The 21,030-nt window shown below is 44.4% G+C and overlaps 1 protein-coding gene across 2 annotated transcripts; it reads left to right on the top strand.

Annotated features, from left to right (window-relative positions):
• Nucleotides 1-1,662: 1,662 nt before the first annotated feature.
• Nucleotides 1,663-19,934, top strand: LOC140545638 (death-associated protein kinase 2-like). Of its 2 annotated transcripts, none has more exons than XM_072668530.1 (12): nucleotides 1,663-1,873; nucleotides 8,496-8,611; nucleotides 9,655-9,876; nucleotides 11,777-11,915; nucleotides 12,426-12,555; nucleotides 16,028-16,076; nucleotides 16,759-16,785; nucleotides 17,414-17,566; nucleotides 17,653-17,698; nucleotides 17,839-17,928; nucleotides 18,462-18,545; nucleotides 18,849-19,934. In XM_072668530.1, exons 2-12 carry the CDS (start codon nucleotides 8,550-8,552, stop codon nucleotides 18,927-18,929), a joined length of 1,083 nt encoding a protein of 360 aa, XP_072524631.1. In that variant the 5' UTR covers nucleotides 1,663-1,873; nucleotides 8,496-8,549; the 3' UTR covers nucleotides 18,930-19,934. The 2 variants fall into 2 exon arrangements, with proteins under 2 accessions (XP_072524631.1, XP_072524632.1); XM_072668531.1 differs by lacking the exon at nucleotides 1,663-1,873 and adding an exon at nucleotides 5,008-5,036.
• The last annotated feature ends 1,096 nt before the right edge of the window (nucleotides 19,935-21,030 follow it).

Below are 21,030 nucleotides of genomic sequence, written 5' to 3'. Positions count from 1 at the left end.
TGTACTTAGCAATTAGCGCCCCTTAGCAAACCTACCGGAAAGTCTCTGCCTGGCCGATAAGACGAGCGATGACCATTTACTGGTGCATTCCTGGCCGTATGTTTGGACCGTGTACCATGTGCTCCTTTTTTGGTCCTTTGAGCTAACGTCAGAGAGGACCCCGGGACCCCGGCTAGAGGAAAGGCCACGGTTAATGGTCCAAATAGCTTTTTGAATTCCACTGAAATAGCCCAGATTACGATGTAGCCAAGATCTGGAAGTGATTTATAGAGCACATAACAAACAAGTGTACGCACAGCGAGACATGGACAGCGTTTCCAGCGGCGCCCCTCGAAAAATTGTAGACAGAAGTCGGTAGACTTAAGAAACGGGCCTGCGTTGATCTTAGTAAACACTAAACAGCGAAATCCAAAAAATGGCCTGCATCATGCTGAGCTGAGAACATAGCTCTTGAGGCATCATCGAGCTCAGGAAAAGAAAACAACTGTGGTCAGAAACTGTGAAAGCTGATGTGAAGTGCTGTGGTTTACCTTTCTTTAGCACTACTTCAGAGTTAGTCTCCATTTAACCATAACTGGAGGCTGCTAATCCTAACTGTTTACTTATTTGCAGGGGCCGTGGCGGTTCATCATCTCAGAATTAGCTCAGTTTTATCTGCAGAACTGCAAAAGTGATGAAGTCACAGCCAGGAAATGAACGAGTAAACAGTGGACGCCGGCAGTGGCAGGAGCCTGCTATATAGCATTTACTGTACATACACTAGGCCTGCATATTACACATATGTATGCTCGACCAGACATATACACCAAATATATATGTGTATATATATGTGTCATAGTTCCACAATCCACCATCTAATGTCCAGGCTGATGTTGCAGCAAACGTGGACAGACTCCCTATTACTACCCTTGATTTCAGCAGAAATGTGGAGAATTGTGGGTGAACAGGTGTCCACAAACATTTGGACAGGTTTTTTTTTTTGTTTGTTTTTTACTTTTTTATTTTCCCACCTATATTCCTAAAGGCCCCACCTCCTGCACTGTGATTGACTTAGTGGTCCACCAAGTCCACTTATCATGCCCTTTTGGGCGTCAGTCCAATCGCGCCCATGACGATGGTTCTGCTCTCTGACTGGTGTCAGTCCAAACCAGGGGTGGTCATAATGTTCTGGTATGACTGTGACTTCTATCTATCTATCTATATATAATGTCCAAATGTTTGTGGACACCCCTTCTAATATATGCATTCAGCTATTTGAAGTTGCACCACTTGCTGACACTGATGTGCAAATGCACACACTTGCACACACTGCCAGTAGAATAGGACGCCCTGCAGCAGATATGCATGAACCTATGGTCACCATGCTGGTCACCATGCTGTGGTGAAGACCATCCAGCATCCTGAATGCCTCTGAATGCAATCAATCAAATCCTCGCAGCAATGTTCCTCCAGATCCAAAATCTAGGAGAAAGCATATAGACAGCCTATAGGCTAGCAGATAGGCTCGTGCGTCTGAGCTCTTGGGCGACCTTACCGTAGCCGCCTACCTATCTGCTCCTGGCCAATAGCGGCGCAGAGGAGGCGGGGCTTGCCGGAATACGGGTGGAGGGGACGCGCACGCGGCAGGACCAGTTTAGCAACTCCGTCTCAGTAGCACGAGAAGTCGGAGCAGAGCAGAGGAAGTAGACGTTTGTCTCCGGAAAACGAGATGTGTCTTCACTTGATGTCCCTTTGTCCTCTCAGGACTGCTGTTTCGGGACAGGGATGCTAACTGGACATTTCCAGCCGCCCACGATCAGACGGACGTTTCACGGTCAGGGAGGAAAGTGGAGGATCGCCAGTCCAGCCTCACTGTCAAGCCTTCACGAGCTGGGTAAATATGAACCTATGAACTGTTATCACTCTCATAGATAGAGCTTTATTCTTATTGGCTGCATATGCAGACCTGAGCCCCCAGTCAATCTCTGGGACGACCCCCCCCCCCTCCCCCCCTTATTATTATAGCACCTGTCTTACATTTAAAGACACATCAGAGACTGGGTCACTGCAGGGATTGGGCTGTGGTGGACACCGTCTGGGTCCAGACCTCTCCCAGTTGGAGAACTTGGAGCATTATTCTCTGGTCTGCAGTCTGGTGTCTGGTTGGACTTTGGTCTGTGGACCTTTGGTCTGAAGCTGCAGGATGTGAGAACCTGTTGCTGAACCACTTTCAGTTCTCAGTCTGCGATGTTCTCCATTCTTCGAGCAGATGTCTGGCTCTTCTGCTTCCCTTCCTGTTCATATGTTGCACTTATTCAGGGACCTTCTGTGATCCTTCTTCTGTCTTGCGGTAGCTCGATTTGCATCTTATCACTGACACTATCGACAGGTGTTAGATCTGATCTATTAGGCCTACAACCACAGGATAAGGTGGTGCCGAAGTAAACATCGCTGGAGCAGAAGATATGTCAGAAGAAGCAATGGAGCATTTCTTTTCCTCGAATGTCGAAATATTTTGCATATGTCCTTAGAGACTGTTTTTCTGTTCTCTGCAAATAGACTATGTGCTCATATGTTTGCGGACGCCCCTTCTAAATGATGGATTCGGCTACTAGAGACGCTAGAGGTGTGTAATGCCGCCCAGTGTTGAGATCTATGTTCTCTGGAATGTTGTTTGGTTCTCCACCCAGGGGGTGGGGGGTGGTGATCGTCATCCAACATCCTGACCTCACTAACAAACACTCAGTAAAATCCTCACAGCAATGCTCTAATGTAGAGACAGCTACTCCAACAAAGGCAGGAGAAACATTGAATGAACCAGTGTCCCAATACTTTTGTCCGTTTAGTACCTCTCCACCATTTAGGAGTTTTATAAAAATTAGTTTTAAATGTACCTGAAAACCTTGGTAAAACATATCTCAGGTGTCCGGCGTCTGGGTGGAGTTATCACTCTCATAGACAGGGCTTTATTCTTATTGGCTGCATGCAGACCTGAGCCCTCAGTCGATCTCTGGGACGACCTTCCCTTGTTATAGCACCTGTCTTACCTTTAAAGACATTTGAGACTGGGTCACTGCAGGGATTGGGCTGTGGTGGACATCTTGTTGCTGACTACAGTAAAATCCTCATTGAATTGAATGAACATCGAATGAACCGGTGTCCCAATACTTTTGTCCATTCAGTAGAGAAGCATTTTCTCTCCAAACCAGAAGCCTTTATTTTTACCAGTGCATCATTACTGATCACCCTTGAGTTACTGCAGTTGCTAACCAAGTATCGGCACAAATATAGCCTACTGGTCAGTGTCGTTTACAAAGGAACCATATTTAGAGACTACTGAAGGCGAGGTTGCTCGTACGGAGCAGCTCCAGAAGCTTCTGACTGGCCTGCAGGTTTGTTAGATCCACAGGCCCTGGTGTGGCTGATCCTAGTTGGGTGAAGCAGCACTGGAAACATGCAGGAGGTGTGGTTGTACCAATATGGATGCCTCCGAGGGATTGGGAGGTAGAGGTTACGGTAGGTCAGGCCGATGTCTTGCAGAGATGCAGATGTCTTTGCAAGGGAGAGGAGCTTTCAAGTTGATATACCCCACACACACCAACACACACAGGCTTCTTGGTGGTGATGGTGGTGGGGTCTGCACTGATAGACCTGGTTTTCCTTATAAAGTCAAATTGTACCATTCAGTCCCAGTCCATTCACTTTCTACATTGAGCTAAGCTAAGTGAATTCCCTGGTTTGTGATGTCATGAAACCTGATACATTTACATTTAGCCAGCCAATCAGCTTACAGCAGTTTAGCCTCACCCATTCACCAAGTCTTTCAGTCTGGTTTGCTGGGAATTAGTTAAAGCAATAGAAACCTGTTGTAGTGGATCAGATCAGTGCTGCTCCAGGCATGTTTTCATGGGTCGGGTATTGGCTATTTTAATCCCAATCCAGTCCGATTCTTTGTTTTAACCACAGTGTTGAGCAATGATGGATGGAGCTCCATCCAGTACGTTTTGGGCTGATTTGAAGGAGTTGTGGATGAGGTGGGCTGGTGATCATCCAATATCCTGACCTCACTAATGCTCTTGTCGCTGAAGGCAATCAAATCCACAGAGCAATGCTGCTCTACAACCTAATACAAAGCCTTCTTCCTGGACAGTAGAGACTAATACTCCAAGAAATTGACTTCAGAAAAAAACAGTGAACAAGCAGGCGTCCCAATACTTTTGTCGACCAGAGAGCTGCATTGTTTCCAGCACTGTTTGGTGAGCTGTTTGAGAAATCCTTGCACATGTCCCAAACTTTCTAGATTAATGAGACGTATTGAAGAAGAGAAATCACCAAACTATGCTGAACACCAGCCCGCTGCGACCTACACTGGGCTCCTGGGACTTATACAGGCCTCAGTTTTTCTCTGCTATTGATGTGCTGATTTTGCGGGCGGACGTCCTCTTCCTCCTTCCCGTCATACAATGAGCCCCTTTCATACACTATGAAAGTTATACTCTATGCAAACTATCCAAACGTCCAAATTAGCAGTCTATTAGTTGGCACCAGTTTGTTTAGGCCTGTCGGTGGGCCAGTACCACTTTTAGGGGGCTAGAATTTCTGATAACTGGTAATATTGGCAAATATCATTTTAGAATTTCAGAGTTTTTGAATTAAATTTGTTCAATTTAGGCATAGAAACTTATATCAGATATTGTAGCAAGGAGGTGGAGCTTCCCATAATCCTCCACCCAACCCCTAAAATATCGGTTGTACCCCAGCCCTCGGTTTTACTCTGGAGCTAATGTTGCTAACCTGGATGCTTGTACTGCAACTCCTCCTCATCCTCTCTGTGTTTGCCTTCTCTACCCTTCTCTTCCCCGGCCTTGGTCCAGCACCGCTTGCTGTAGATGGTCTGCAGGTGAGGGAGTTGTGTCCGAATGATGTGCTGATCAGTCTTGAACTTGTCCGCTCTTTCCACCGCAGCTCCTCTCTTGCTGTGCTCCAAAGTCCAAGCTGACGTTGAGGAGCAGACTAGTATCCTGGCCCCAGCTCTCCAGGTGTTCAGTCTTCTCCAGGTAGGCCCTCTTAGCGTCGCCAAGAGATCAGACTGACCTCAACAGTGTCCTCACTAATCTTGCCAATGGTGGTAGAGCTAAAAGTCGCAGTTATTATTGTATAGTGAAATCAGCAGGGGGCTCAGGAAACACAACCCTGGGGGGCTAGGTGGTGAGTTCACCCCTCCTAGTGTCCAGGTGAGTCAGTGTTGTGTGGAGCAGATGTGTGATGGCATCATCTGTAGAGCTGTTCTGGCGGTATGGCACTCAGTGGGCGTGGCCGCAGTGACCACCCCCCCCCCCCGCCACTTTTGTACATTGTGGCCCACTCTGCTTTCAGCTCCACTGTTCATAAACAGTAGGTGTTGGAATGCTCTGGTCTTTTGGAAGACTTTGGAATCCTTTGAACCCTTGGGTTTGAGCATGACCAGACAACACGTGCACGTGTGTGTGTGTGTGTGTGTGTGTGTTCTCCTGACACTGCTGCTTTTGGGGCGGTGGCTGATAAACGGGGGGCTGCTCCCTCTCTCCCTGCTGCCTGTGTATATATTTATTGTTACAGATCCTGCCTTTATGCTCACAATCTCAGCAGGCAGGACGGAAAACCGGGAGGGCGAGTGAACGCGCCACTAACGGCCTCTTTTGTTAACCGCCATTCATCGCACACACACATTCCTGCTTTCCAGCTGATTACAGCAGCCGGGGAGGCTTCTCACAGCGGCGAGGCGCGGCGTTTACTATTGCTGTTGTTTATTTGTCAAAGCCATCTTGAGCACGTCAGCCATGATTCCAAGGCAAGGAATCGTTTGGAAGACCACAGATCCACTGAGGTTTTGAATAGACAAAGCTGTGTATCCAAATGTTTGTGGACACCCCTTGTAATGAATGCAGAATTCAGTCACTTTAAGTTGCACCCATTGCTGAATGGCACGGATGTGCAAATGCAAACACATGCAGCTCGTCTAGACCCTGTAGAGGGGTGCAGGGCTTTATAGGTGCCAATAGGTTTATGATGTTTATCTGCTCCAGAGAGTCTTATTCTATTGGCAGTACTTCTCTACAGGGTGTGCATTTGCACATCGGTGTCATTCAGCAACAGGTGCAACTTAAAGTAGCTGAATGCATTCACTAGAAGCGGTGTCCACAAACATTTGGACACATGGTGTAGATATTGCATGCTCTACACTAGGACCCAGATGATGATCTTATGCCAGGCATGGGCTAGTGGAGGGGTATACAGGCCCCCAGCGTTGAGCCATGGAGCAGTGGAAGTGCATGTACATGCAGTACTTTTGGATGGGATAAGTTGGGAAGTTGCGGATGGATGATGCGGATGGTCATCCAACATCCTGACCTCACTAACAACGCTCTTGTCGCTGAATGCAATCAAATCCTCACAGCAGTGCACCTCCAAAACTGAGTAGAAAGCCTTTAAGCCTTCCCCAGACAGTAGAGACGGTAGTTACACCAACAAAAGCAGGGTGAGCTATTTCTTTATACCTTTGATTGGCAAGAAATGAATGAGCAGGTGTCCCAATACTTTTGTCCGCATGATATGATTCCATTTTTGCATAGAAAAGTGTCTGTTTTTGGGTAGGTTGGGTGAGTAATGCCCCCTAATGTTCAGAAATCCCCCACTGTTGTTTCTCCATTGACTTTTCAAACGTCAGCACATTCATGAAGCAATGACGAACGCTCTAGAAAACATCAGCTGGCAAACAAATGGTTTACCTCTTAGCTAGAGCGCTTCGTCAGAACAAATGAACATCAAATGACTTACAGATGTGCTTTTTTTGAACAGCAGAGCGGTGACAGGAAGCGTAGCCATTTTTGCGGCTTTCCCAGAACATGCTGTTCATCTTCTAAATGGTCCTTTTCCTGTTTCTTGGAAAGTCATGCCTGTCCTGCCATTTCCCCAAGTTCTAATGCTGATGCTATCAATAGCTCCAAGTGCATTGTTTGTTAGCAGAGGGCTAGTGTTATTAGCGTGTACTGTAACTCTAGCCTGGGTGTCAGAATGCTGGCTGTAGAGATGCTGACCAGCGCTGACCAGCTGGATGTTTCCGTTCAACAACTGTTAGTTGTTGTGAGTCCTGATATGAAGTGAGTCATGCCGGCTGTTTTGCCAGTTAGCGGCCTAACATCTGTAAAGAATCAGGGAGAGGAGGTGGACGAAGGCTTCAGAGCGTTTAAGAATCCGGCTGTTTCAGCACCAAGAACGTGGATAGTTTGGTAAAAACGTAGAGTAAAGTTTATCCCTTGCGCCGTGTCTGCTAATGTAGCTAACCAGTCCTGCTATGCCAGTAACAGTAAATTAAGCAGACTTGCTTATGAGTATGCTTATGTGACCAACATCATGACCTCACTAATAAACACTCTTGTCGCTGAATGCAATCAAATCCTATGACGACTTTTAGCCTATGACAGTAGAGACGGTGACTCCAACAAAAGAAGAATTCACTCTCTTTTTACATTTACATTTATGGCATTTAGCAGACGCTCTTATCCAGAGCGACTTACAAGGTTACTTGTATTACAGAGGAGGGTCAACCTAGTGTTAGGAGTCTTGCCCAAGGACTCTTATTGGTGTAGCGCAGCTCCCACAGTCACCCAGCCCGGGAATCAAACCCCAGTTTCCCACGTGGTGTAGTAGCTCACTGGCAGGTAGTGTTGTTACCTGTTGCGCCAGGTACCCTTGATTTCAGAAGAAACAACGAAAGAGCAGGTGTCCCAAAACTTTTGTCCATACAAGACTGTCCATTTTCCATCTTATTTTCTTCCTCTAAACGTTCCATCTCTCTTTCCATCTCCAGTGTCTCAAAATTCCAACAGTCTTCCCAGTTTTCCTGCGATAATATTGGACCGTTTTTTATTTTCCAGCCAAGATAGCTACGAACGTCTGACTGTTGACGTCTGCCTAGGTTGTTTTCGGTCAGTGGAGCTCCTGTATTCCATTGCTGAGACAGCAGTACGGCAGAAATTGACCCGACCATTTCGAGACCACAACGCCCATCAGCGTACATCAATTCGCAAGCAGTGCTGCTGTAAACACGACATAGACGGAAGGCGTGAAAATAGACTGTTAGCTGGGTGTAAGATAGTGATAGGCATCACAACACTCTTTGCTCAGGGTGTAAGATAGGGCCCATATGCCCATTTCCTGCAGAAGAGGGCTGGTTAGTTCTCACTGTGGGCTTGCTTGTTGAGTTCTGAATATGAACAGTCTGTTGGATGTATTGCTAAGTGTTATGCATATTGAAATGAGAGGCTCGAATTAACCAATCAGAGTCTCTAAGTGTCAGACATCTCAGTCTAGCGGCAGTATCTGTCAGTTACAGGGATGAAGTCAGCCATTCCAAAGTGCAAGGCCAGGATCTGAGCGCACTTCCAACAATCTGGCACAGAAGCCTCTGGAGCCACTGTTTCACTCCCTTACACCTCTTTAACACGACACCCCTGGCTTTCTCTCTGTTTGCAAAGGATGCAGGACTAGCACTGGTGGGACTGTAGAGTGGACAGAAGGTCAGCGGTGCCATGGCTCAATTCAAGCTGCAGAACGTGGAGGATTTCTATGAGATCGGAGAAATACTGGGCAGGTAGGTTCGACATATGCAGCCACGTTCTTTTTAAAATGGGCATTGCCCTGCATGTTTGAGTGGTTTTCCTGCTTTAACACACCCAGTTTAACTCAATGGGCTGGTATTCAGATGACTAGTTGGGTCGGGAGTGTTGTGGAGCAGGGGGGCAGGGGGGCTCCAGGACCAGGGTTGAGAAATACTGATTTTTAAAGATCCTAGCTGGAAAAGGGAGGCAACAAGATCACCCCAAATGATCTTTTACACAATTAAGTAGTTAAGAGGACTTTTTTTCTTTGATATTTTGGAAATACAAGGTTTTTGAATGATAGCAATGATATAAAAATAGCATTTGAGGAAAGCAGGTTGGAATCCTAGTTCGGTCATGCTGCCTGCCATCAGCAGCCGAAGCCAGAGGGAGCACAGTTGGCCTTACTCTCCAGGTGGGTAGATGGCCCTCACGCTTCCCTCATCACTTCAGTGTCATGCTGGCCGGCATGGGCGTCTCTTAGCTGATGTAATAAGCCTTTCTGCAATAAAGGGGTTCAAATCAGCTATACAACATGTCCAAATGTTTGTGGACACTCCTTCTAATGAATGCATTCAGCTACTTAACGTTGCACCCATTGCGGACACAGCTGTGCAAATGCACACACATGACCCTATTGGCACCATGCTGCCTAATTGCCAGTAGAGCTAGTGGGCTAGTAGAGGGGTATAAAGCCCCCCAGCATTGAGCTGTGGAGCAGTGGAACTACTGTATTCTCTGGAATGATGATTGGTGCTCCATCCAATACGTTTTGGACTAGTTAGGCAGTAGGGGGTAACAAGGCAGGGTGGTGATCTTCCCTAGTCGATAGAGACAGTGACTCCAACAGTAGCAGAACAAACTCACAGAATGAGAAACAAAGAATGAGCAGGTGTCTCAATACTTTTGTCCATACAGTGTATGTGTCAAATATGAAGTGACTATATTTTCAGAGCTGTTTCCCCTTACATTTTTATTGTTGTATGGATGTATGCATTCTTCTTACTGGTGTAACCTCTCTGCATGTTGCTGGCAGTGGTCACTTCGGGCAGGTACGGGAGCTGCGAGAGCGGGCCAGTGGAGTGTCCTGGGCAGGGAAGTTTGTGAAGCTACGGCGGAGCGTGAGCAGCAGGCTGGGCCTGGAGAGGAAGACAGTGGAGCGCGAAGTGGAGATCCTGCAGGCCCTGCAGCACATCAACATCATGGCCCTCAAAGACGTGTTCGAGAGCAGGGCCGAGGTGGTCCTCGTCGTAGAACTGTAAGTGTGTGTATGGAAAAGATCCAGTGAGATCCAAAAGCGTCCAGTGGTGGTGAGCCTGTGCTGAGCCGCTGCAGCCTCAGCTATCTGGTCTTGGCTGATCGAGGCGAAACCTGACGGGGTCTTCTGCTGTTGTAGCTCATCCTTCTCCAGGTTGGACTTGGTGTTGTTTGGCTAGAATTTGGGGAACGCTCCACGCAGGTGTATTTTTAGCGCCTGCGCCCTCTCACATAGACGGCTAATCTTTCAGTCAGACTATTACTGTAGATTAGTGTTGGGACGGGATAAAGGAAGGATCGGATAGCAGCATGGGACACGTCGTAGCCTGATGAACATGATAGGAAGCATGTAGGCTTCAATTTTCCACTGGAGAACCTTTAGCCGGGAGGACCGGCATGCTCGTGCACAATGTAGCCGATACCAAGGGGCCGATGGGACTGACTATTTAAAGACAAAGGATTTGTCAGTGGTGAATGTGTTTGTGTGTGTGTGTACTTTATGTATCACCTTCTAAAAAAACATTTGAAAGAGTGTGTTGATGTGATGGTTTTACAGCGAACGTCTTGAGGCAGTTCAAGTGCAAGTGCTCCTGGATTGTTTGGCTTTGTTTGTAAGAAGTTTCTATGTCCTTATTTATAAGGAGGACTGTTTATAGCTGTTGCTGACAACCTAAATCTAAACCATCTATGGTATCCCGGGGGATTTGTGGACGTCTTGGCTCCAGAATGCATCTCTCGGGGACAGTGGGTTTGAGATAGTAAAGATCGGCCTTCTTATTTTGCCTTTGTGTGACATTCCCATCAAAGTACCATCAAAGACGGAAGGAAAAGCGGCATGGGACTGTTGACTCGGCGTCCGGGGACAGGGTTTCCGTCTTTTCTGTTCATTTTTGGCTGATGTTTGATATGCAGAACCCATCATGTGTGCCTTAGGGATTAAAAGGTTAATGGTGGACCATGAGAGAAAAACACCAGAGTAAGGTTTTTATGGGGGGTTATCCTTTACAGCTTATTCCAGATCTTCCCTCAGGTTCAACCTTGTCATACCTGCCATTTCAACAGCAGTCCATTCAGAGTCTGTTTAGTCTCTTTAACTGATTACAGTCTGCCCCCAGAGCAGCCGATGACCTGCATGTCCACAGTGGTCAGTAAAACAGATCAGCTTGTGGAATGTGAAGCTTATGTGAGCTACTGTGTGTAACTCTTACACTGTATGTAAGAGGCTCCATGCTGTCCTTATTGTTGGATGTCCTGCAGTATTTCGCCTACATTTACCTTTTACTTAGAAAAGAAACCTTTAAATATAACTTAAGTTTTTTTTAGTATATTGTATGTAATGTGTGGTATGTATATGTTATTTATTATACATTATTATTGAATATGAATGTATTTGTTTTTATAGTACTTATAATACCCTTTAAGGTAATTAATTATTTTATTATCGCATTGATGTTGCAGAGGTCTCAGAACCTGGAAAATGTATGAAATATGATGAATCTAGTAAATAAAATGGCCAAGAATTATTGTTTATATTTGTTTTAGATATACCAATATCAGATTTTCTAAAATCTGCCGATATTGAGTACCGATCTCTGACTTAAATACCCCAAAGATGGCTATAAATCCTGATGTTATATATTATATTACATTATATTTTATTATATTATATATATTTTTTTTATTTTATATATTATTATATTTTAATAACTTGTACTTTTTTATATCTTATCCCAAATAAGATAAAAGCTTGAAAGAGTAGGGTTTACTGGTTGAGGAACTGAACATTTTATATCAGTATCAGTGCAACATTTGTTAATTTGGTTTATATTTGTTTATTTATTTATTTTTAGTTTTATATATGCTTGAAGAGTACTAATTTCTGTTTACGCCCCCTCTTTTAGAATCCGAGGTGGGGAGCTCTTCGACTTCATCGCGGAGAAGGAGAACCTGACAGAGAACGAGGCCATTGAGTTCCTGAAGCAGATCCTGAAGGGAGCTGCCTTCATGCACAGCAAACAGATCGCCCACTTTGACCTGAAGGTGAGCAAGGACGACAGTCTCCTCCTGACGTTTATTACAAACCTCAGCACATCACCTCTAAGACGTTCACAGAGCGTGAATACAGGTTTCTTAAAAGTGCAGGGACACTGAGTACCCTCACTGAGCCCATTTAGCTTTAGCCTGATTGAGCCTGATTACAGCCTATGGGCCGCCGGCGAGGCGAAAGTGTTATTACAAACCTCTATTACCAAAGAATAGCCTCACCAGTTTGCACATGTGTCCCTATAGTTACTGAGTAATACACCTTTTCAGTGTGTAATACGGCTTTCTGCATTAAGGGATTATATATATGTATATATATATTTCTGCATAAAAGCACTTTTATGACTTGATTTACCCCAGGAGGTACCACAGGAAAAAGCCTTAGTAGTGATAACCTGCAAATGGATGTGCTTTCAGCTTTAAGCTTTGACCTGGGACCTGGAATGTTTTGCACATCTGGCTTTTTTATGATGTGAAAATGAGTTCACGCTGTCTGCTTTCTAACAGCCCGAGAACATCATGCTGTCAGATAGGAAGGCAGAGCACCCGGAGATTAAGATCATTGATTTCGGACTGGCCCAGCGCCTCACCCCAGGAGAGGAGTACAGGAGCCTGTGTGGAACTCCTCAGTACATTGGTGAGAGGCATTTGGGTGCATTTCTGGGTGTTAGTGTGGGCCTAAATGCTTCTGTGAGCCCAAATGGTTTGTTTGGTTACTGAGGTATTGGTCAATGGAAAACCCCCAACTGAGTGTCTGACTCAGAGGTCTAATACTTAGTACAGAGGAGAATTCTGCCCCAAGTACAGCTCAACGGTGGCTCTCGTCATTACACACCAACACACTAGACATAGCGGTTGAGAAAAAAGTGTTGCATTGTTAGCAACCAAGACCAGCATTTAGATATGATCTGAAATTATGACTGTTATGACTGTCGACCGCCCATCTTATTACGACTCGAGCGGCAATCATCAGGGGCCCAAGCACTATGCACCATTAGAACACCATTAGAGCACACATCATTTCAGCTGGGGTGGAACAACAAAGACTCAAACTCAGAGGCAGAGCCAATCAGAATATCCATTTTAGTTGGGGGCGGGACATCAAAGAGTCACACTCAGAGGCTGAACCACTTACAATTTTCCTTTTAGCTGGGGGCGGGACATTAAAGGGTCACACTTTGCGGCTGAACCAATCAGAATCTCCTCTTAGCTTGAGGTGGGACATCAAAGAGTCACACTCAGAGGCTCAACTAGTCAGAATCTCCATTTTAGCTGGGGGCGGGACAACAGAGAGTCAAACTCGGGGGTAGAACCAATTAAAATCTCAATTTCAGCTGACAGCAGATAGTCGAACAGACAGAACCAGTCAGAATCACTAATTTAGTTGGGGGCGGGACATCAAAGAGTCACACTCTAGAGGTTGAACCAGTCAGAATCTTCCTTTTAGTTGGGGGCGGGGCATCAAAAAGTTTCGTCTATACTTTTCTAAAATCGTACAGAACAGAGCAGTACCCATCGGAAACCGTGGGGGGAAATTTACCCAGTAGTTCAAGCGAACACAACCACTGCCATATGGGCACGGACATGTAACCTTTACACCGTTTTAGCCGTTTACTCTACTGCAGCTTTCCCCTTCTTTGTAGTAATAATCACGAGCCCCTCCTCCGTCGCCATGCTTGTTAATGTCTTCAGAAACGCTTGACTCTGATCTGCCCTCTAGTGGACGTGGATGCCAACATAAGGGACTCATAGAGGTATATGGACTCTGCTTCGTTTTCACCCTTGGTGTGATTCGTTTGGGCAGGTGTGAACACAGTAAATGCACTCTTATACGGACCCTAGCGAGGAGGCGGTCTCGGCCTGGTCCCAGTCGAACTCTGGAGCTCAGTCTGGCCCAACTGTCAGGTGTTGACCTGATATACTGCCCATACAATTACTACAGGACCTTCTTCCTGGATTTACTTTCTTGCTCCCGCCCCCGGACAGGTCTAACCAATAAGCAGAGAGAACGCTGCCACATGGTTTGTTGTGACACCTTTAAAACGCTCCAAATTTACAAACTCAGCAACTGATTCGGACCAGAGGAAACCAGCTGCAGGTGTGAAAACGCCCTTAGTCAGTTTGTCAGCGGCCCAGCTGTCTTTTATTAGCCTGAAAGTTGCCATTTGCAACACTGTACTGTACTATTCAGCCTGATATGCCTAGCCTGAAATAAAACTTTAAGCTGTGTTTAGAAAGAAATGGACATCGTGTTGGGTTTTCTAACTCTAAAAGGTCCGGCCCTTGACCTCATGCTGTATGTAATGTGGCCTGCTACCTCAAATGAGTTTGCCACCCCTGCTCTAGCATGTGGTGGTTTAGGACAGGATGTAGCAAGAGTCGAAGCGAGCGCAGTTGGGGTGTTGTAGTAGGGACAGCGATGAAACCACAAGGCATCGCCAGTGAGAGTCCTCTCTTTCAACTTCTACAGGAAGTTGCAACAATAGTTGGCTGCAGCAGCAGTGAGGGCCCACCAACAGCCCGCGAACTCGCCCTGTGCATGATTACTCATGTTTTTGTGCAGCTCCCGGGTCACGCTGCTGCTTGGCCTTGCTCTCTCAGGGGTGGGTTTATGCTACCTGCTCCCCACATCCCTCCAAGCGCGATGTTGGTCGGCACAGGCGTCTGTTAGCTGTTGTATTGGAGCTGGGGAGCCACGCTTTTTCCTCCGAGAGCGCTGGGTACCTAGCGATGCGACATCAGCAGCTGTTGGAAAAGAGGCAGGGACTGGCTTCACATGTGTCGGAGGAGACATGTGGTAGTCTCCAGCCTCCTAATGCTGGGGGCATTGCTTGTGATAGGTGAAGTTCACATGAACGGGGATTGCGTAATTGACCTTCCAAATTATGTAGGAAAAATGGGGTGTTTAAAAATGTGGGGTTTTTTATATATATTTTATTTTATATAGAAAAAAATAATTATTAGGATTATTATTCATTTAGGATATCATTTTGTTTGTCAAGTGTTATTACAAATATTGTTGTATATTTTAATATATAAATATTTAATATTTTAAAATATTCTAAAAACTTTTTTCCAAATTTGGTACTGCCAGTTAACCCACCAGTTCCTAGCTCCCCCTAGCACTAGCAATGCTCAGAGGCTATTCACAGACACGTGTAAAGCCAGCCACTTGTTTTCAAACATTGTCGGGTCCCCAGCTCCTGTGCCGGCCAACATCGCTTTAATCATCGGTTCCGAACACGCTTTTCGGTTTGGTTCAAAAACAAAGAAAGGCATGTGGATTTTTTTCTGATGATATTTATATCAACATAATAAAACATTACTGTTTCATTGATTACAATTTTAATTACTATTTCCTTTGATTATATAAATATATTTATATTTATATATTTTTTTACTACAATATTTATTATAAATACTAATATAAATAGTAACAGTATTAATATATCTTAATACAAAAAATATATATTTGTAAATATTAACATAATAAATGTTAACATTAATATTATTATTCTTTTTAATAGTTTATTTATTATGATAAAAATGATGAAAAAGAAAAATAATAATGCCTTAAATAGTATTTCATTTGATTTGTTCATTTTTGTGTTATTTAAGCAGAGCGTATCTGTGATTATTTTATAAAGGGTCAGATATTATGGTCTGTTTTCATGTTCCACTGTAAAATAGCTTCACACTTCAGACTCTCAGCTCCTTTATTTACCTTCTGAGAACGTCCGCACTGCATCAGCCGGCTGGGGATAATGTCCATTTGTGGCGCCTTAAGGACACCAGAGGACATCGTGGTTATAACAAAGCGTGGGAACTGGATCAGGGATTAAAATAGCCGATACCCGATCCATTACAACATGCCGGGATCGCCCCAGTCCTGATCCACTGGGTCAGATCGGAACATTCCTATTACTGTTATACTATTGAGGTTCACTAGAGCTGATATACATGTGTACATTGTGGTCACACTGTTGTTCTCTCTCTCTCTCTCTCTCTCTCTCTCTCTCTTACTCACTCACTCTGTCTTTCCGTTTCTCTTGATTTGGTTTCTCTCTCTCTCTTTTCTTCTTTGTCTTCTTGTATTTCGGTTTCCTCAGCTCCTGAGGTGATAAACTATGAGCCCCTGAGTTTTGCCTCGGACATGTGGTAAGCAGCCTTGCACTTAAAACCCTTGCCTTAAAGACAGCCTATGCATACACTTCATAACACATGCATAAGTACTGAATAGCATTTTTTATTTTATTATTATTTATTTTTTCATGAACTGCTTATGCCTGTAATCACAAGATGACGTTGGATTCACAAAAGAGGCCTCAGGCTAAACTGATGAGCATTGACTCCATTAATAACACTGTTATGAAGCATCGTTACTAAGTAATGGGACGAATAAGGCTCGAGGCCTCTAAATGAGCATGTCATTTATTTCATAAGGCATCCTATGTCATATTGTGATTAATAGCATAAGCTGTTCAGATGAGTATTGCTTTATTAATGTGTCACTCCAGGCTTATGCCTGCGTTATTATGAAGTCCTTATGTAGGAAGCAGAACGGCTGTGTATAATGGAGATTTCTCAGCGTCGCAGATTTCTATTCTGATACCAGTGCTTCTGAAACCTTGAAACCCACAAAGCTTTCTCTTCCTTTACCATGAAGCGCTTACACACAGACTGCGACACAACTGTCGGCTGGCATGCTTTACTTTGCCTTTTGCTACAAGCTAGTTTGTGATTTTTCAGGGTAGATCTGATTTGATCTAATCTTCTATTTTGGGAAATCCAATTCAGTGTTTGCTCACTGACTGACCCACGTGTTTGTGTTTTCTCATAGGAGTATCGGCGTTATCACCTACATCCTGTAAGTTATTCAGTGTGACAATGTGATTTTTACGTTATACACTACATGGACAAAAGTATTGGGACACCTGCTCATTCATTGCTTCTTACGAAATCAAGGCAATAAAAAAACAAGTTTGGAGTAACTGTCTTTACTGTCCAGGGAAGTTTTTTTTTTTTTTTTGGGGGGGGTGGGCATTGCTGTGAGGATTTGACTGCATTCAGCAACAATAGCATTAGTGAGGTCAGTATGTTTACCAGGATGATCACCACCACACCTCATCCTAAACCAACTCCTTAACTCATCCCACCCAAAAGTGTTGGACGGAGCATCACCATCCATCATTCCAGAGAACACTGGAGTTTCACTGCTCCACAGCTCATTGCCGGGGGGGCTTTATACCCCTCTAGTCCACGCCTGGCATTAGGCAGAATAGTGCAGATAGGTTCATGATTATTATTCAAGTGGTAGTACCTCTCTACAGGGACTAGAAAGCAGTGGGTGCCGCATCAAGTGAATGCTGAATGCATTCATTAGAAGGGGTGTCCACAGACTTTTAGGCCCTTTATGAACCTTTATAAACCTTTATGAAGCCCTATATGTATTTGTATGCACTTTGTAACAGCCAGTCCTACTCTCGTCTGTATAGATTAAGTGGCATGTCGCCGTTCCAAGGAGACGCGGATGAGGAGACACTACGAAACATTGTAGATATGAAGTATGAATTTGAAGACCAGTACTTTAGCCAAACGAGCGACATGGCTAAGGACTTCATTCAGAAGCTGCTCATTAAGGATCCCGGGTAATCTATTTTATGCAGAAATGTGCATATTTACCTCATATTGAGCATAAAGACTGATGGTAGAACCTGTGATGTTCTCCACACAGTGAGAGAATGACTGCTGAAGAATGTTTACTGCACCCCTGGATCAAGGTGAGATGTGATTTTTACTTAGTGAACCAGATTGCTCTCAAATTGTTAGCACATTTTTGTGGATGCTGCTAGAGGGATGTTGTCGGTGATCGGTGTGTTAGACATTTGCTTCTCTCACTCACATTTCCTCTCTTTCTCAGCCCTTGACGCGCAAGCAGGCAGCTAACAGGAGTCGCTCGTCCATCAACATGAAAAACTTCAAGAAATTCAATGCCAGGAGGAAGTGGAAGGTATGTGTTTGAGTGTCTCAGAGTAACTGTGTTGGTAGAACACTGCCATCTGTCAGCCAAGACTGGTATAACAGGTTCTGGGGGCCAGAATTAAGCCTTAACTGTTAAAAGAGGCCCCAGAGAACATTGTAGGCCTTGTTCATTGTCTTGGTGGGTAGGAATCCCCTCCCTCCCCTAACATCACTCAGCACAGTATTAGCCAGTGTGGGTGTTGGTCAGCTAGTTCTAGAACTGCTGAGGGAACTGGGGGAGTCGTAGCTACTGGATTCAAACTGGAAAATGACTAAAATTGGGAAGAAAAAAGAATAAGGCACTGTCACTATGACCAGAATCACGGTCATGCTGCTAGCCAGGACCCCAAAAGAGCCTTGTTCTCTCTAGGGTGGGTAGATGTCACTTTCTCCCCACATCACTCCAGTGTGATGCTGGCCAGTACCGGCATCGTCAGGTCAGAAAAAGGTGGTTCTTCTAAGGCATCGCTCCAAAAAACATTTGAAGCACCTTTAAAAGCTGAGCCTTCTGCTTGTTTTCAGATGTCCTATAACATGGTGTGGGCGTGCAACAGGCTGTGCCGTCTGCAGCTGCTATGTAAGAGGGCCAAAGAGGACGAGGAACTGGTAAGACTCACCTGGATGGTTGAGGTGTGGGGCACAGGTTTCAAACCCACCCCTTGAGACCCTCAGTCAGTCTTTTTTGTTTTTGTTCTAAAGCATTTTATAGACACCAGAAATGTTGGGTACTCCTTGTTCTGTACTTGTTAATTTGCTTTAAGTGTAAGGGACAAACAACCTGTGGGCTGACTGGGCTTCATCGAGGCCTGGGTTGGAAGCCAGTGGATTATGGCATATTCTATAACAGTGAGAATATATATATATGCATGTATAGAGATACACCATATGCTTTTGTTTCTGCCACTATAGAGAAGCTGCGAGAGTGACCAAGAGGACACAGCAACCAAACCGGCCTCCCTTATCCGCCGCAGACTGAGCAGCAGTTCCTGAGCTTCACCTCTAGAGGGCCTCATCTGCCCATCGTTATTCGAGGGTCATAGAGCAACCCAGGGTTCCTTGAGGAACGCAGGCGTACTTGTAGAGTACCAGTTGGTCTGACGGTGTGTTCACAGTTTACTGTCCAGATTTGTGCCAAATTGTCACAAGTGCTGCAGTACATATGGTAGCCAACTGTCATTACAATTTTTGTGGACATTTTTTAAAGGATTTTAACATTGCACAAGTTTTTGGTTAATTTTGTGAACATCATCATCATCATCATCATTTCAGACACCAAATTGTTAAAAATACATAGAAAAAACAAACTTGTTGGATGGATAATAAGTGAACGTGTACGGGAAACTATATAAACTATATGAAAATGGGATGCAAAATATAAAAAAGTCAAAAGCAAGAGGCTTAAAATTAAATGTATGTAGTAATTCTGTGTGTGAGCTTGTTGAAAATGAGAAGAACAGACCCCACAGTAGTTAAAAAACAGAGCTAGGATTTACAACCCTCAGAGAACCTGAAAATGTGCCTCTTTAAGAACTAAAATGAAATTGTTGTACATGTTTTTTTTTTTTTTTGCCTTGGTCTTGAAGAGTGTCTTCAGTTTACATTTGCATTTTATCTTTAGTATTTTACACATTATATTTTATATGCTGTTTGATATGTGATATTATCTCAATGGCACGTTCATTTAGAGGGCAAACAAAAGCCTAGCATGCCAATGTCTGATGCTAATTTTCACAAAAACCCTAGTAAAGTTGTGGTTATCTTAATCTTCTCACGCGAACAGAACTGATGAACTGTTTACCTTCTTTACACGTCTTTGTACTAGAATAAAAGGACTGGGGAATCACACCCTGTGCATTTTGGTGGAACCTGAGTTTTCATACTCGTAGCTGGTATTTGTGTAGAGCTCAGCTGATTGCGTGTTAGCCAGATCTGTGTCTCGGTGGGAAAGCTTTCATTTTATATGTTTTAAATAAAATATTTGTGGACAATTAACAAGTTTAATGAAGGTTTTTTTGAGAAATGACACTACTATAAAATCCAGCTTTTGCTGGGAGCTGGTTTCAGCCGGTTTAAGCTGGTCTTTGATGGTCAAGGTGAGTGAAAAGCTGGTCAACCAGGGTAAAAACACTGGTATACTGGTAATCCATATGGTTTATCTGGTTGACCGGTTTAGTTCCTGACTAGCATAATGGTTTTATTGAAGGTTGGTAGATTAGCTGGTCTATCAGCTTGTTGACTAAAAAATCGAGGGGTGAATAGAGGCATTTTCTTGTCTAATATTCTGCTTAACCACCAGCAGACCACCCAGAAACCCTTGAGCAGTGGACTGCAAGCTTTCACGTTAGTGGGCCATATGTGGTCCATTGTCTGCTTGCCATCAGTGCTATTATTACCTTGGTATAGCTTAATATGGGTATGACATTATTCATTTTTACATACATTCTTTTACTCATTAGAATAAAATGTTTTCTGTTCCTTTAAAATTCATATATTATTATTTTATTTATTTATTTTTGGATGCCTGTATTAGGTATTTTGTACATTATTGGCCCTTTAAAGTTGCACTTTGTGCTTTTAAAGGGCCCATATTTATGTGTTGTCCATTGGTTTTCCATGATACTGAAGTACAGTATGTAGGGCTTTGAGACAGTGCTAGTAAAATGTGCTCTTGTTCATTGAAGTGAACGTATCCTATAGTGTGGGAAGACATGAGGATGTGTTGGATGAAGATGGCAGCATGACAGCTTCGGATATGGAAGGGCTCAGCATTCTTTCCTAAACAGAGGGAGGAGGAAAGAAATAAAGAAGCTTTTCACTGGAGATTCCAACTGCTGCCCATGCTGGAGCTGCACCGTCCCCCACCCTGAGCGTAAAGGGCAAGGAGTGACCACAGAGCTGGGCTGCACAACTGTTGTGTGGTCCTGGGGGACAAGAGTCCTGCACAGTTTGGTTTGGACTTTTCAGCTCAAACTCACCTGATTCATCTCACTGGTAAATGATCTAACTACTGGGTGTGTTTTAGCTGGGAAATCACCAAACTGTTAACGTAACCTGAAAACCCCCACAGGGAGTGGAGGCAGTCCTCAGGGGC

Source organism: Salminus brasiliensis, chromosome 23 (assembly GCF_030463535.1).
Source record: "Salminus brasiliensis chromosome 23, fSalBra1.hap2, whole genome shotgun sequence".
Lineage (NCBI taxonomy): Eukaryota > Metazoa > Chordata > Actinopteri > Characiformes > Bryconidae > Salminus > Salminus brasiliensis.
This window is presented reverse-complemented; position numbering and strand designations above follow the sequence as displayed.